This window comes from Apus apus, chromosome 23 (assembly GCF_020740795.1).
Source record: "Apus apus isolate bApuApu2 chromosome 23, bApuApu2.pri.cur, whole genome shotgun sequence".
Lineage (NCBI taxonomy): Eukaryota > Metazoa > Chordata > Aves > Apodiformes > Apodidae > Apus > Apus apus.
In genome coordinates this window covers 1,345,681-1,361,084 of record NC_067304.1, presented here as the reverse complement: position 1 = coordinate 1,361,084, position 15,404 = coordinate 1,345,681, and the positions used below count along the sequence as shown (strand labels likewise).

At 52.2% G+C, this 15,404-nt stretch overlaps 1 protein-coding gene across 3 annotated transcripts; it reads right to left on the bottom strand.

The window, feature by feature from the left end:
* Positions 1-292: 292 nt before the first annotated feature.
* TMEM9 (transmembrane protein 9) lies at positions 293-6,948 on the bottom strand. Of its 3 annotated transcripts, none has more exons than XM_051639287.1 (6): positions 6,917-6,948; positions 3,952-4,053; positions 3,355-3,446; positions 2,782-2,890; positions 2,165-2,296; positions 293-1,485 (listed from the first exon to the last, which is right to left on the bottom strand). In XM_051639287.1, exons 1-6 carry the CDS (start codon positions 6,938-6,940, stop codon positions 1,348-1,350), a joined length of 597 nt encoding a protein of 198 aa, XP_051495247.1. In that variant the 5' UTR covers positions 6,941-6,948; the 3' UTR covers positions 293-1,347. The 3 variants fall into 3 exon arrangements, with proteins under 3 accessions (XP_051495247.1, XP_051495248.1, XP_051495246.1); XM_051639288.1 differs by lacking the exon at positions 6,917-6,948 and adding an exon at positions 6,523-6,556; XM_051639286.1 differs by lacking the exon at positions 6,917-6,948 and having other exon boundaries at positions 3,952-4,792.
* Positions 6,949-15,404: the final 8,456 nt, after the last annotated feature.

Here is a 15,404-nt window from a genome sequence, read left to right as displayed (position 1 = left end):
GCTCCTCACAAGACTTGTAGTTTGTACCTTAGACAGGACTGTTCTGGTTTGCCACTGGTTTTAGCCCAGCTCTCCTGGAGCAAGAGTATCATCCTCCCAGTATAGATAGGCACAAACCAGGGCCAGGGACCCACCTGCAGTGCCAGGACAACCAAGTGCCACAACCACAGCTTGGTCTGTAGGTCTTGCATCAACTGCCTGGAGAGCAGCATCCACTGCCCAGCTCAGTGCTGGGAGCCCCTGGCCTGGTGTGATGGGATTTTTCCCTGAAAAAAAAAGCCCACACATAATAGATCTTTGTCTGCATTTAATACAGAGATGCTATACCATCAACTCCAGCATCTTCTTGGTATTCATTATCAAGTGTTCTCTGTGGGATCAATGTACACATTCTAGAATCACTCCAGTTTCCTCCAACACAGTCCAAGCACCATCAGAGCTCTCAGAGTGTTGCGAGTAGCACAAATGGCCCTTTCCAGAGCCCTGACACACAGACAAGTGTTAACAGTAAAGCTGTTGCCCCACTTCTTGGACACAAATGCCCGACTCCACTGTGAGAGCATTAAGGGTTCCCTACATGGCTACAAACAGAAAGCTTTCTCCCCAGGATGTTTGTATAAAGCAGGAAAAGGTAGACATGGAAATCAACCTTTTCCCTGTTGGTCTCTTGTGAATGTACTAATCAGTTCTGTGACACCTACACAGAAAGAAGCTGCAGTCTCAGTTATGCTGGTGTAAATCTGGACAGACGCCACTGACCAGGGTGGGAATCTGCTCAGTTTACAGCAGGGTAAGTGCAAGCAGCAGGTGACCACTGGCAGGGAACCCCTCCCTCCTCCTCCCTGTGCACATGTCTCAGCCCCACACCACCAAATTAACTGGGGTGCAAACTGGAGGAGGAGGAGAAGACTTCTCCATCCTGGAGCAGCACTGCACAGTTTATCCCACATCAGAATTATTCCATGGTTTTTCTCCCAGGAAGACTCAGCATCCAACACTCCGTACCAAGACCCCTGTCTCTGATGTGGGCTGATGGAGACTTCGGTCCCAGCACGGGGGGCAGGTGGGGGACACTGAGCACAGGAGCTCCAGTGGCCACGAGCCCACCATGAGCAGGCAGCCATGGGGCCAGCGACCAGCGCGGGTCTCAGCGGGGCAAGGGTTGAGGAGCCTCTGGGCTGAGGGGAAAGGCAAGGGGACAAAACCAGAGGAATTGATTTCTTCTGCCTGTCTCTGTGAAGACAGAGGGTGAGAGCTGTCAGTCCAACACCACAGGTGTCCTGAGGGATGACCTGGTGTGCCTGCCCTGTCCCCCGGGGCAGTGGTGCTGCTCAGCTCAGCAGAGATCTAGCTCAGCATCTTGTGGCGGTCGAAAACTGTTTTCCTCTGCTCCTGCACCTGGCGCTTCCAGCGCTGCTGGGCACCCTCCACCCGCTCCAGCACCGTGTTGGCTCTGGCGCCGGGCGGGGCCAAGGAGTGGGTGTCCTGCAAGGGAGAGAGAAGGTGAACGAGACCCCAGCACGGGGAGGCAGCCCAGCCCTGGGGGAAATGTCAACTGAAGGAGCAGCGCAAGGCCTGAGCTGTCACACAGTCAGTGTGGTCAGGGCTGGAAGATCCCTGGAGGTCATCTAGTCCAACTCCCTGCTAGAGCAGGGTCACCTACAGCAGATCCCACAGGAACACATCCAGATGGGTCTGGGATGTCTCCAGAGAAGGAGCCTCCACCACCTCCCCAGGCAACCTGTCCCAGGGCTCTGTCACCCTCACAGTCAAGAAGTTTTTCCTGATGTTTAACTTAAACCTCCTGTGCTCCAGTTTGTGCCCATTGCCCCATGCCCTCTCACTGGGCACCTCTGAGAAAAGTCTGGCCCCAGCCTGCTGACACCCCCCTTTAGAGATTTAGAAGTGGTTTTGAGATTCCTTGAAGATGTCCTGATGAAGAACCTAATTTCAGAGCTCCTCAACACCAGGCCTCCAGCTCTATCTGGAAAGCTTGCTCTTGGGAACCACCCAGTGCCCAAAAAGGAACAGTGCTGGTCCCACACTGGACCAAAGGGTGTCACACTGTTTCCCTGCCAGCCATTCTCGTTACCCTACCACCCCAACACCATCATGACCAGAGCCACCCATGTGCACCCTGCAAGCACCAGCAGCTCATCCTCACCTCGTTTTCCTCCTCATTGTGCAGGGGCTGGGTGTAAGCATCTGGCTTGCGGATCAGAGGATCCACCAGCACAAGGAAAGCCATGTAGAGCAGCAGTGCCCCCACCACGGACAAGTAAATGATGATGATCACCTGCAGGCAAGGACAGCACAGTGGAGAAGGATCAGTGGTGTAGTTGAGCAACACCACAGAGGCCAGGAAGCTCCTTCACAGCTGCCTCTGATGTTTGTTCTCTTCCCTCATTCTAATTTTGCTCAATAAAGTCTTGCACTTGGGGAAAGGCCAATGAGGTGTACATGCCACCACTGCCTAAACCATGCTGATCTGGTCCTCACTGTGCCAAGTCAGGACATGTGCTGTGTGTGAAAGGACACCAACAAGATGGATTCCCAGTCAGATGTGCTTGGCACTGTCACACATCCTCAGAAAGGAGACTGGGCTCCTCAGTGCCAGGAGCCCTCCTGACTCAGTCACGGTGCCCCAGGCTCTACCACCACGTACCAGCTGTGACAGGTTTATGTCCCCTCTCTGGGCTCTCCTCCAGGAACCCACCAGCCCAGCAGAGCCTGGCGTGGTGTGGCAGGGAGGAGCCAGCCCAGGGAGCAGCCCCGTGTTACCTTGATGGTGGTGGTGCTGCGCTCCTCGTACTTGCACTCGCAGAGCAGGCAATAGGCTTCCACGTCATTCCCGGGCACAGGCATCGGCTCCACAACGTGCAGGCAGTTGCTGCCACACAGAGAATCCAAGATCAGCAACAGGACATGGGGAAACCAGCAGGAAACCAACAGGACATGTGGAAACCAGCGCTCTCTGCAAGGGCACTGGGGTAATTTTTCTGTGTCCCAGCTTTCCCATCATGCTGATGACACTGACTTGGTTTTACAAGGTCCCTTCCCTGCTCAGCAAGTCTGAAGTTCCTGGGATAGACTGTCCAAGCACCTTTTGTAGGGATCTGGTTCAGGTGAAAGGGACTGGAGGGCACACCCTACATCTGCTGAGAGCCACGGCTTCAGGAATCATGCTTCCCAGATTCCTGAATCTCTGTTCAAAAAACACCCCTCACTTGGGTTGAACATCACCTGCTTCCTCTACAAATGCACAAGCAGGGAATTACTTCCTTAGGACCAGCTGGAAACTCTGGAGCATTGGCTTTCATGGACCAACCCCTCAGGCTTCAGCCCACAACTCACCAGTCCTTCTGTGACACATTCTTGTTGTAGATGTGCCCGCTGATGTTCCGGTACGGGGGACAGATGCACTTGCAGCGGATGTCCTCTGAGCTCTGCAGAAGCAGGAGGAGATGGCATTAGTGACTGAACATGGGAACATCTGCTGCTGCCCTCAGCACCTAGAGGAGGGAGAAGGCAAAACATTCCCCAGGAGAGAGAGGACTTCACACCACATCTCTTCATAGAATCAGGGAATGGTTTGGGATGGAAGTTCCAACCCTCCTGCCATGGGCAGGGACACCTCCCACTAGGCCAAGTTGATCAAAGTCCCATCTAACCTGCCCTTGAACACTTTTCTTTCTATGCTGCTTCTTTCACATCAATACCTCCTGCTCCAGACAGCAGGTACTTTTCAAACCCATTTTAAGATGCAGACTCCAAAGCACAACAGCAGAAGGCAGGGCAGAGGCCACTGTCACGTGCACTCACAGCTCTACACATCACAAACACCCATCTGCTCTAACATGCCTTCTTTTTGTGAACTCCTGCAGAAGAACCGTTGCTTCTCTGTTGTACCACACCATGGTTCAGTGTTTGTGTCTGAAGCTGTTCACTCACCTTGCTGGCTTGTGCTGGAGGAGAAAGGATGCAGCACAGCAGAGCCAGCAGCAGCAGGGAGCTGGCACACGGCCAGGTGCACTGGGCAGACATCATGGAAGTCTGAGGAAAGAAAAGTTTGCACCCAGGATAGAGGATCTCAGCTGAACGCAGCCAGAACAAGTTCATCTGAGCTCTCTTTTTTAGCAAACTTGCCACTGTTTTTCCCAGGAAGTAGACATTTAACCCTGAATCAAGGCTGATGCCAGTCAGAAACTCCTGGAAGCACTTCACACAGATCCCAAGAAACACTCCTATCAAAAAGCCTTCCACCATCTGCAGTCACACATTGAAGCTGCCACAGTCCCACAAAAATGTTGCTGACTTCCTTACAATTCAACTTCTGCAACTCCCCATAATCTCCTGTTACTCTTACTCTTGTGGAGCTCTGCAATGGGTATTTTGCTGCCGACAATTTTCCCCAGTAAAAGATACAGAATCAGGAAAACCACAGAGCAAGGGTGACCTCAACAAGTCCACAGTGGCCTCATTGCTGAACTGTAGAATAAATGTTAAATCATTCATCTTCTGATACTCAAAGTTTTGATTCTGAAGGGGTTGGCACATTTCCATAGAATCATAGAATGGTTTGCATTGGAAGGGACCTTAAAGCTCATCTAGATCCAACCCCCTGCATGGGCAGGGACATCTCCCACCAGCCCAGGCTGCTCCAAGCCCCATCCAACCTGCCCTTCAACACTGCCAGGGATGGGGCAGCCACAGCTTCCCTGGGCAACCTGTCCCAGGGTCTCACCACCCTCACACCAAAGAAATTCTTCCTAATGTCTCATCTTAATCTCCCCTTTCCCAGTTTTCATCCATCCACTTCATCCCATCCCTCCCTGCCCTTGTCCCAAACCCCTCCCCAGCTTTCCTGGAGCCCCTTCAGGCACTGGAAGGTGCTCTAAGGTCTCCCTGGAGCCTTCTCTTCTCCAGGCTGAACACCCCAACTCTCCCAGCCTGTCTCCAGAGCAGAGCTGCTCCAGCCCTCCCATCATCTCTGTAGCTCCTCTGGACTCCTCACAATGCCACCTTGGGGACAGCTCTGCAAAGCCACTTCAGCACAGCTTTATTCAGGAAAGGTAATTTACACCTTGATTAATCAGCTCCATCTGGCTCACATAATCCCACATCCAACTCCAGGTACTTATACTCTATGACCTAACACAATTCCATTATTATTTACATCACTGGAATATTCTATCATTCACTACATCTTATGTCAACACTCTAAACAGTAATGGAACTAAGTCTTAATCAATTTTATGGATTGTAAACACCAAGTTCCACTCTAAACCAAACACCAGCCACTTCTAACAAGCTGACCTGCCAAAATCCATCAAAATGCATTCCAGCCCTGTCAGCTTGCTGCAGGATTTCTTAACACTTTCCACCCCAGTATAGCAGAAACCCCCTCAAACAATGGTTCTTCCTTTGGAGACACCCTAACATGTTAGGGTTTTAGCTGTTGATCATGGTTAATGTCTGACTTGTCTGAGCCATAAACACACCTCCCCTACTGGAAGTGTTTTTGAACTACTCCTTGTTTGAATGTTTAACTCCATAATGAAGTGTGTACCTGGAATTTTAGTTTTAGCTTAATTCAGATCACGCAACTGAATTCAGATCACACAAACAGCTTTTAACTCTCCTTTTTAATAGAAGCAGGGGAAAACGTGATCTATTAGACCATGCTTACCAGCTAAAACATTAAAACTTGGAATGACACCTAGACAGAATCCACCCACCCTGCAGTGTGAAACACCAGGGGCCACACGCAGGACAATTTACGTGTAGCTCTTTCCAAGGCACAGTGTGTGTTCCAAGAGGCACTTGCACACATGCCTTAAAGCTGCTTGTTTTCCAGACAAGCAGCCACGCTCCCAGCACCCGTCTGCCGAAAAGCATCTGTATCCGGACCGAACCCCAGCAGAGCTCTGGGTGAGAGCAGAGGGGCCGACACCTGGTTACGGCCTCGGAGGGGGGGACCGAGGAGGGTGGCAGCCCCGGGCTGGAAACCCGCTCCCCAAGCCCGGCTGCACCCACCGCCCTGTGCCCGCCAGGCACCCCAGACACCCCAAACCTTCCACATCACCCGCAGCCCTTCCAAGGCTAAACCTGCGGCGGCTCCGAGCCGGGTCCCACCCCCCCCTCCCCGCCCCGGATCCGTGACCCAACCACCCCCCCATACTGAGCCGACCCCCGGTCCGGAGCCCCCCTCGGCGGCCCTGCCGGGGCTGGAGCCGGCGGGGGCTGGAGCCCGGCGGGGGGGCTGGAGCCCGGCGGGGGCTGGAGCCGGCGGGGGCTGGAGCCCGGCGGGGGGGCTCGGCCCTGCCGGGTCTCTTCACGCCCCCGGGAATCCAGGCCGCTCCCACCCACCGACCGACCGACCGACCGACCCAGCCCGGCGAGGCCCCTCAGGGCGCGGGCTCTGGGGGGCGGGAAGCGGCGGGGGAAGCGAAGGAGGGACCGGGAGAGGAGGAAGGGACCGGGCGCGGCCGCCGCCCTCAGGCCGCCCCCCCCCCGCCCTACCTGCGGCGCCACACCGGCCAGGGACGCTGCCCGGCCCCCGCCAGCCCCGCCCCCGACCCGAATTCCGTGCTCCCATTGGTCGCGGCGGGTGACGCCCGGTGACTGCCAGCCCCTGCGGCCAATCGGAAGGCAGGACGCCCCGGCGGGCGCTGAGGCGCGGGGCTGCAGCTCTTCCCGCCCCTCGGGGCTGCGGGCGGCCCGGCGGGAGCCCCGGCACGGCCCGGCGGGAGCTCCCGCATCCCCCGGCGGGTTCCCCCGCATCCCCCGGCGGGTTCCCCGGCACGGCCCGGTGGGGTGGCCGCCGCCTGGCCGCCCCGGCCGGGCCCCGCCTGCTGCAGGGGTCTGAGGGAGCCCCTTCCCCTTCAGCCCGGCGGGCTGGGCCTGCTGCCCTCACCCGTCGCAGCGCAGGTGTGTCCATCCCAGGCGGCTGAGGTGACCTCAATTATCTGCTTTTTTTGGCCATTGTAGACTTACACGTGACGTTGGTGATCCCCGAGGTTCCGGGGCTGCAGGTCTGCGGTCAGTCTTGTGTTAGACACCATGAGACGTTTTTGTGCTGAGTTGAGGGTTGAGCTGCTTCCCTGCTCCCTGCAGTGCTCAGGTGATTCACCTGAGCTTTGTGTGTTGCTTGGTAAGCTTAGGGTCTAATTTCCTTCCAGTTAAAAAGCTTACATTTGTGGAAGATAAAAAAAAAATAAATAGAGACCTAAACCTTTAGTTTCTTGAAGTGAAAACTGCTCCATGCAGTGGTTAAAACTGCTTGTTTTGGTGTTGGTACAATGTATGATATTGGTAGTGGAGACTATACATGCTTTAAAATGTCCCACACTGCTCCTTACACCCAGGTGTAGGAATTAATCATGAAAAAGGGACAAACCCAAGCACATTTTCTCACTCTTTAGTTACAAAGTGTGAAATCCTGGCCCTGCCACGTCGTGTTTCCCTCCCCACTCAGCTGGAGTCGGTTCCGTGTCTGTGGCCTACGTCAGCTGGAGGGATCCGAAGGAATATTCCATGAGAGTAATCCTGGGTATTAGATGCACAAGGGGCTTCTGATTCCTTCTTCCTGCCCCAGCGGAAGGACCCCTTTGGTGCTAAGCTGTGCCTCTCACTGCAGAGCAGAACCTGAGGCCTGGCTGAGGGACGCTGCCAATCCTGTGAAGTGACTCGAGTTTTTACAGGTTTAAAAGCCACAGGGATTTTTTGTTACCAGCTTTCCCAGAACAATCAGCGAGGAGGTATTTTTATCTTCTCTGACATGCCTGCTGTCACAGTAGTCTGTTTTCCTGTGTTCTTTTGCAGCCCAAATATGTATATTACTGCTTCTTGTGGGGCTGGAGGAAGCTGGGTGGGTATCTGGAGAAAGTCACCTGAACTGCTGACAAAACACTGACCTGGGAACAACAACATTTCCCCACAGCGGTGACCAAGTGACTTTTTAATTTATTAGCCAAATAATTTTGTATTTTTATTTCAAAGGAATTCATGCACATTCCCTTGGAGTAAGTAAAGAGGCAGCCCAGGCAGCAGAGACACTGAATGCAGGGATCCCTTTTTTAGGTGAGTGCCTCAAAGACAGACCCACTAAGTTCAAGATGATCTCAGAAGTTGCATTTCAGTTTCAGTTCCCGTTTCCAAGAGACTGGTTTCTGATTCTTTGGGAGGGAGGGTTAGATGCGTGTGTGTTTCCTTCACAATGTTGGGAGGGATCTCACATGTGGTACCTCCAGGAGACCATTTTCTTTTCCCTTTCTTGCTGGCTTTCCCCTGCCCCTCAGTCTTTTTGTCTGTCCCAGGTAACTCGGAGGCAGTGGGCTCAGTTACCTTCTGAATGTCATCCCTGGTGCCGTGTTTAAAGCTCAGCAGCAGTGGAAAAAGAGGGAGTTTGGCTGGAGGGAGCAGGATTTGCTGCTTTATTTCTCCCTAACTGTTGCTCAGCCTTGTCTTCATTCGTAAGCACATCACTGTGCAGATCCAACTGATGTGGTCGTGTTTCCTGATTTTCTTGGTCTGCTGAGTGCAGGTCCCTTCAAAAATCTAGCCCTAGTAGTGGGTCCTGAACCCTTAGAGATCTTGTCCTGAATTCCAAGGAATTTCGGTTGATGTTAGCCACTGAGACTGGCCTGCAGAGGCTGTGACTTGCACAGGGGTCTGGCAAGAGGCTTCAATGTGCTTTGTAGACCCCAGGATTAGCAATGACTTGGCAGGGCTGTTCATTCCCCATTTCTGCCTCTCACTTTTTTGGCAGCAGCAAGAGAGACGCCTCAGGGGGGCCTTCCACAGGCGGTGTCCTGGGAGCACAGGCCAAACACAGTTTCTCTGGCCTGAAGGGAGGGGGAATCAGAGCTCAGCACAGGAAACAAAGAAACACAACTGTCAAAGAGGAGAAATGCTTCAGGTGTCGCTGTTCACACCCTGAGCTCTCCCCTTGGTGATGCAATCAGTCGTGCCTGGTATTTGTGGTGTCAGCTTTTGAAGGACAGGTGACATTTTTCTTAACGTGACCAGGGGCTAAAGACACACAGGAACAGCTTGTCCTTCTTCTTTCTGGAAATGGGTGTTAGCAACTACACTGTCAACCTTCTGGCACAATGATGGGGTCACATCAGCTGCCAGGTATTTAAAGGGCAATTTAATTTAAATTGTAAACAGATCAACTTGTAAATACCCTGGAGATACATCCTGCCATTACAAAATGCATCCTGTGGTTCAGGGAGAAGACGTTTCATTCTTAACCTGCAACAAAAAGATCTGGTCTCTGTGTTGAGCACAAGATGAAGTTTCTTCACAAAAATGCTTCAGGAATTGTAAACTGCCAAGAGTGCTTGGGCATTGGGCCAGCCTCCCTGAGCTCTCTGCCTTGTGCAGGATGGTTTATTTTTACACCAAGGAATAGTATTTATTCTCTCTTTTTGCTGTCAGCTCCCTTACAGCTCCAAGGTAGTGGCTTCTGGTGACCTGCCTCAGTTTCCTCAATGGAGGAGTGTGCAGCAGTGCTATAGGGCTTCTGTGAGGGTGACCAGAGAACTTGTGAGGATCACAAGAACAGCTTGTGAGGGTGTGTTAAGATCTCAAGATTAAAGACCTGACGATCTTAAAAAAAAAATAGAAGCCTGGTAGAGATTTCTGAGCAGATGATAATGAGCAAACATTGTCAGTCACGGGTGGGAGCAGCTGGTGGGCCTGTGGGGGCTGCCAGATGTGGCTTTCCCACCACACTGGGCACTGATCACCCAGGAGATACGGTGTCAGTGTGTCCTTTGGTCATGCACAGACAGGCTGGCGTTGTGAAGGACCTTCTGCCAGGCATGACCTCCCATGGGATGGATGGGGTGGAGAGCAGCCATGCAGGGAATAGCCCTGCAGGGATCACCTGGGCCATGGGGTGGGTGTTGGGTCCCGTGGCTCAGGGCCCAGCAGCGATTGCTCACTCGCACCTTGAGGTGTGGTGAGGAGAGTCGTGGTGTTGGGGGGCGTGTCCCTGGGGCAGCGAGGGAGACACGACCCAGACATGCCTTATGTCCCAAAGCCCTTGACTCGTGCTTCTCTGCCTTGGTTGCATTTTATAGGCTGCTTCTGCCCCTAAATTGGAAACCCTTTCCAGTCTAAATATTCATAGTTCACAAAGAGGACAGCTGAGGAGAGAGGCCTTGTCCAAGTTCACCCAAGCCTCTTGCAGTGCTGACACTAGAAGAGAGCTGCTACACCCCAGGGCAGTTCTCTAGCCACTGGTCCACACAACTTCCTTCTCCTTGAGTTCACTGTGCTTTCCCAAGCAATGAACAGAGGCCTTGTTGGAGGAAAGAGGGAATTCTCTGACTCCAGAAGTATTTTCCATGGAATCACAGACTGGTTTGCCAGTCCCCTTAAAGATCATTTGGTTCCTCTGCCATGTGCAGGGACAGCTCCAGAGCAGATGTGCTGTCCTGGAGCCCAGAAGCCTGTGTGGTGATGCAGCCCTACTGCAGAGAAGCTTGAGAAGGAGAATCATCTGCTGGACCTGGCACCTGAAGGGGTGGGTGGATAAGCTGCTATGGAGTTAGGACAGATAGAGACCTTGCAGAGCCAGACCCATTGCTGTTCACTCATCTTCTAAGACACCAGTGTGGAGCACTGCCCACAGAGGCAGGCTGTGGCAGAACACTTGTCCATCCCCTCCCTCCTCAGTGCTGGGGGCTGTTCTATTATCTGTTTAGCTCTCTGGAGCTGGCAGAAGGAGAACACCTTGAGAAGCTACACCTCAACCCTTCATAGGACAGGTGTTGAGTTACCTTTGTTTGGTTAGACTTGGTGGTGCTGTGACTGATTTCTGGTCTTCCCCCCTGCTGGGCTGCAGAACTGTCCACAGACAGGGTGGCACCTGGTCTGTGGGGCAATTTGGGGAAAAGCAACAGAGATCTTGCTGGGGAGTCCTTGGTTAGGTTTTCCCTTGGAGCAGCAGGTCTGTGAGGAAACCTATCCCATAGGTTTAGATGGCACCTAAGGAGAGTTCTTGAGATGGAGTGACCTTGTCTTTGGTGAGTGATCATTCTTCTAGATACATCTTGAGTGATCTTGTCCCTGTTGAGTGAGTGATCCCAGGTGCCTGAGAAGGAGGTTTGAGTGAATGGGCACAGGTGGGGTTCTTACTACCCATGTTAAGACTAGTTAAAAAAAACACCTTATGAATCCTTAAGTAGTTGTGCTGTGGTGTATTAATTCTTAAGTTGTTGTGCTGTGGTGAATTCCTGACCAACATCCAAATCTGTGATACTGGTTTTGATTTTTTGGAGTGCTAAATAGTGTTGATTGGAGTAAATGTTCATTCCTGGTAAACCCCTGAGTGGTTGTGGGTGCCCCTGTCACAGGCACCTCCCGCACCTTTGGGTGTCTGTGGAGCATTGGTGACAGCCTTCCTGCCATCCTGCCCCTGATGTGTGTGCCATGGGGGAGGAGAGGGGCAGGAATAACATCAGGCTGGGAGGGAGAGGTGATGTTTGATGTTTGAGGGCCTGATCACCTCCAGCATCTGGTGACAATCCTCTGCTGCTTGGTTGCTTTGCACCCATTTCTGCATGGCATGAGGCTTCCCTGTAGCCACCTCCTAACCTGGCTGAGAAACCCTGAGGTTGGCACTCTTTTCTGTGATGCCTGGTTCAGCCAAAAGGAAGTTTCTCCAATATTTTTGATGGAATGTCATGAAATACTGGAACATTTAAGCCTAAGTGTATTATTGGCATCAGGCCTGCTGTGAGTTTTACCTTCTATGGTCATGCTCCTGCTGGGCTGCAGTCGTTCCAACCTGCCACACACTGGGATCTGCTCCTGTGAACTTCATCAGCTGAGAGCTGTGGAGCTGGGCTGATAGTCAGGGATCCTCCTTCAGGTTCAGAGTGGGGGAAAATAACTTCACGTGGGACCAAGGAAGTCTTCCCTGCCAGAGGTCACTGCTTTGGGGGCAATGGAAAGCCCACTCCCCGTGGTTTGGAAGGGTTACTTGGTGCTGGTTTTGGACAGCAGTTTTGGACCAGGTGTCTCAGCCCTCTTTCAACTTACACAATCAGGGTTTTGTTTCCCTAAAAATTCCCCAGTCTCTGCTGGATATGGGATTTGTTGTCTTCTGACCTGCTGCACTGAGCTGAACAGCTGCTCTGTTTTGGAGAGGGTGAAGTGATTTCTGTGGGCAGCTCTAGGCAGGATGAATTGCCAGCGTGTGAAAGGGACTGGTGGGGTGAGTTATAAGGTCCCATCTGGATTTGGCTCCTTTGGAGCAGAGAGCTCTCCAGAAATGTTAGCATCAGCTTGGATGAATGGTTCAGTTGCATTTGGAAGGAGGTACTTTTCACTCTAAGTGAAGTGTATGCTCAGTTTCTCTGGGAAAGAAGAGTGCAAAAATGTTGATGAGTGTTCATGTCCCTCAGCAGAACCCAGTTGCTGTGTCCTCAGCTGTGTCATCAGGTTTTATCGTGGAAGTCCTCAGATGGGCCATTCCTCTGTATCCATCAATGTGGATGGGAGTTTTGCCTCTCACTTCAGGGCTGATTCTCAAGGAGAACAAGAGGCTCCAGCTCCAGTCATCTTCTGTGGGGACCAGCACTGGGGAGGGCTGAGAGGGTTTGCCAGTGGGTTTTGCAGCTCTTGGAAAAGACAAGATAAGAAGGAATATTTCCTCTCCACCAGGCTTCCCACCTGCATGTCAGTGTTGGCTTTTTCTGGCTGATGTTTTCCTTTTCCTTTCTTCTCCCTTGGTGTAATAGTGATGTGTGGTACAAGAGCTGAGCTGGTGTGCAAGGGCTCACACCATGGTTTGTCCCTCAGGTCCATCTCGCTGTGTTTTAGAAACTTACTGAACCAAAGATCACAGGCTCATTTTAGTATTTAATAGCTGCTTGATGAACTTTCCTTAGGGAGCAGGATTGCAGGCCTAATCCACTGCTGTCTCTGCAGCTTTTGGTATCAGCTGCAGTGGGTACATATATTTATGATCAATTATAGTGACATATTGCAGACACATGATACCACCAGCAGTCACCCCAGCTGTGCTGAAGTTAACCCAAACTGTTGTGTTTCCAGCTGGGGGACTCCTGTCCATGGGGGATTGCCAGTGGTGTGGGATTTCCCCTTACAAGATCTTTTCAGGCCAGACTTGCTCCCCAGAAGGCAGTGACACTTTTGTTAGAAATTAGTTTTTTCGTTGCTAATCTTGGAAGTAATAGGATATCTGTGTGGCAGGCAGTGCTGTCATCACACATGTAGGTTGCATTAAAAATAGACCTCAAAAATAATGTCTTGGGTCCGTTTAAAATGATCCTGGACCTTTGTCAAGAGAGCTCCATGCTTGTCCTCCTGCAGCAGTCCTTCTCCCCTTGAAATCCTGCTTCCCTTACATCTTTCTGGTTAGCCTTGCTTGCTACCCTAGGTGTTATTTTTCATATTAGATTTCATCTTCCCCCTCTCCATGTCTCACTGCAGCCACTGAGCTGGACAATCCCTTGTCCCAGTCTCAGCAGGACGGGAGGGGATAATGGTGCTGACAGAAGTCTGTATGAGGCAATTAACAGCTTTTATCAGCAAGCAGACACTGATTGGAAAGCAGGTTATTCTGTACTTGTCCAAGAGCTTTCTGCTTGGAAGGGAAGACAGAAGAGGGCCTGGGAAAAGAAGCTGCTCTGCCTTAGTGCTGCAGTGGCTTTCTGCTTGGAGAGGATTTTTTTTGCAGTGGTATTTCTTGACAGGAGTGGCCTGTGCAAGTGTGACACACCACCACTGAAGGCTCCCAAGTCACTGGGAGCTGTGCTGGATCTTTCTGGGCTCCTGGCTCTGTGTAACAAGTGGTCCCATGAGCAGAAAATCATGTTTCAGTGGAAAAGGGGTGTGTAACAGAGTCATTCAGCCTCTGGCTGCAGCAGTAAAGAATGTCTGTGGAGGGAGGTATTGTCTTTCCTATGGACACGTGGATCTGCACTGCTGGAGCACAGGGCCCTTGACATGATGAAGGGACTGGAGCAGCTACTGTGTGAGGAAAGGCTGAGAGGGCTGGGGCTGTTCAGCTTAGAGATAAGGAGACTGAGGGGGGATCTCATCAACCCTTACCAGTATCTCCAGGAGTGTCAGCAGGATGGGGCCAGACTCTTCCCAGCAGTGCCCAGTGACAGGACAAGGGGCAATGGGCACAAACTGGAGCACAGGAGGTTCCAGCTGAACATGAGGAGGAACTTGTTGACTGTGAGGGTGACAGAGCCCTGGGACAGGCTGCCCAGGGAGGCTGTGGAGTCTCCATTCCTGGAGGCATTCCAAACCCATCTGGATGTGTTCCTGTGGGATCTGCTCTAGGGGGATCTTGCTCTAGCAGGGGGTTGGACTAGATGATCTCCAGAGGTCCCTTCCAGCCCTGATCATTCTGTGATTTTGTGATTCTGTGACTTGCAAACCACTGGGAGCAGCCTTTGTGCAGAGAGACAGGGGTGAAGGCTGCAGTGTCAGAAGGTGTTGGGTGCAACACTGGAAGATACTGGTTGGTTACTGAGAGGTACTGGTGGGTAGGTGGTGGTGTCCTGCTCTGACAGTGATCTAGAGGCTGAAACCAAGGTCACTGAGCACCACAATGACCATCCCAGCCATCTCTTGGACTTCACCATCAGCTCAGCACAGTATGCTGCAGGGGTGGGGGGGGCAGGTCTCCCTGGAGCCTTGCTGCAGGCATTGGAGCAGCAGGGACCTGTGCTCATTCTCCTGAGGTGACAGGAGAGCTGGAGAAACACCCAGAGGCAGTCTGCTCTGGAGGGGCCTCTGGGTTGGTAAGTGATCCACCAGCTTTCCCCAAGCCCACCAGGCCTCTCCTGCCTGGTGCTGTGCTCTTTGCTTCCCACAACTGCCTCCAAAGGTTATGCCCTGCCTGAACAGACAGCTTGTGGGTGGCAGTGAACAGCCCCTGTTCCTCTCCCATTTGGCCCTATTTATAGATTTCAAAATGTTGGCAGGTTGTGGAAGTGAGACATCTGAGGAATGAGGGTCTGTCACTAAGAGGGCAGGGATATTTATCTGAGTTGATGAAACTTCTTGTCATTGCAGTGTTAGGAACTCTGCACATGTGTTGTGGATCATCATTTCCAGCACATTGGTGGTCTTGTTATTCAGGACAGAGCAAACAAAACATTGTTAGAGTGGGAAGAGGGATTTCTACCTGAATAAATGATACTGAGTTATCAGCACCTGGATGGCAGTCACACACCAGGAGGGTTAAGATAACATCTCTCCTTTTTTTATTTCAACAGCCTGATCTCCCAGAGCAGTTTTGTTTGTCTTTCCTCTGCACACTGTGCAAGCTGAGGGAAAGCCCACTCAGCTGTGTGTGAGATGGGCTGAAATCTCTGGTGATTTGAAGCCAGTGGAGATTGTCTTCA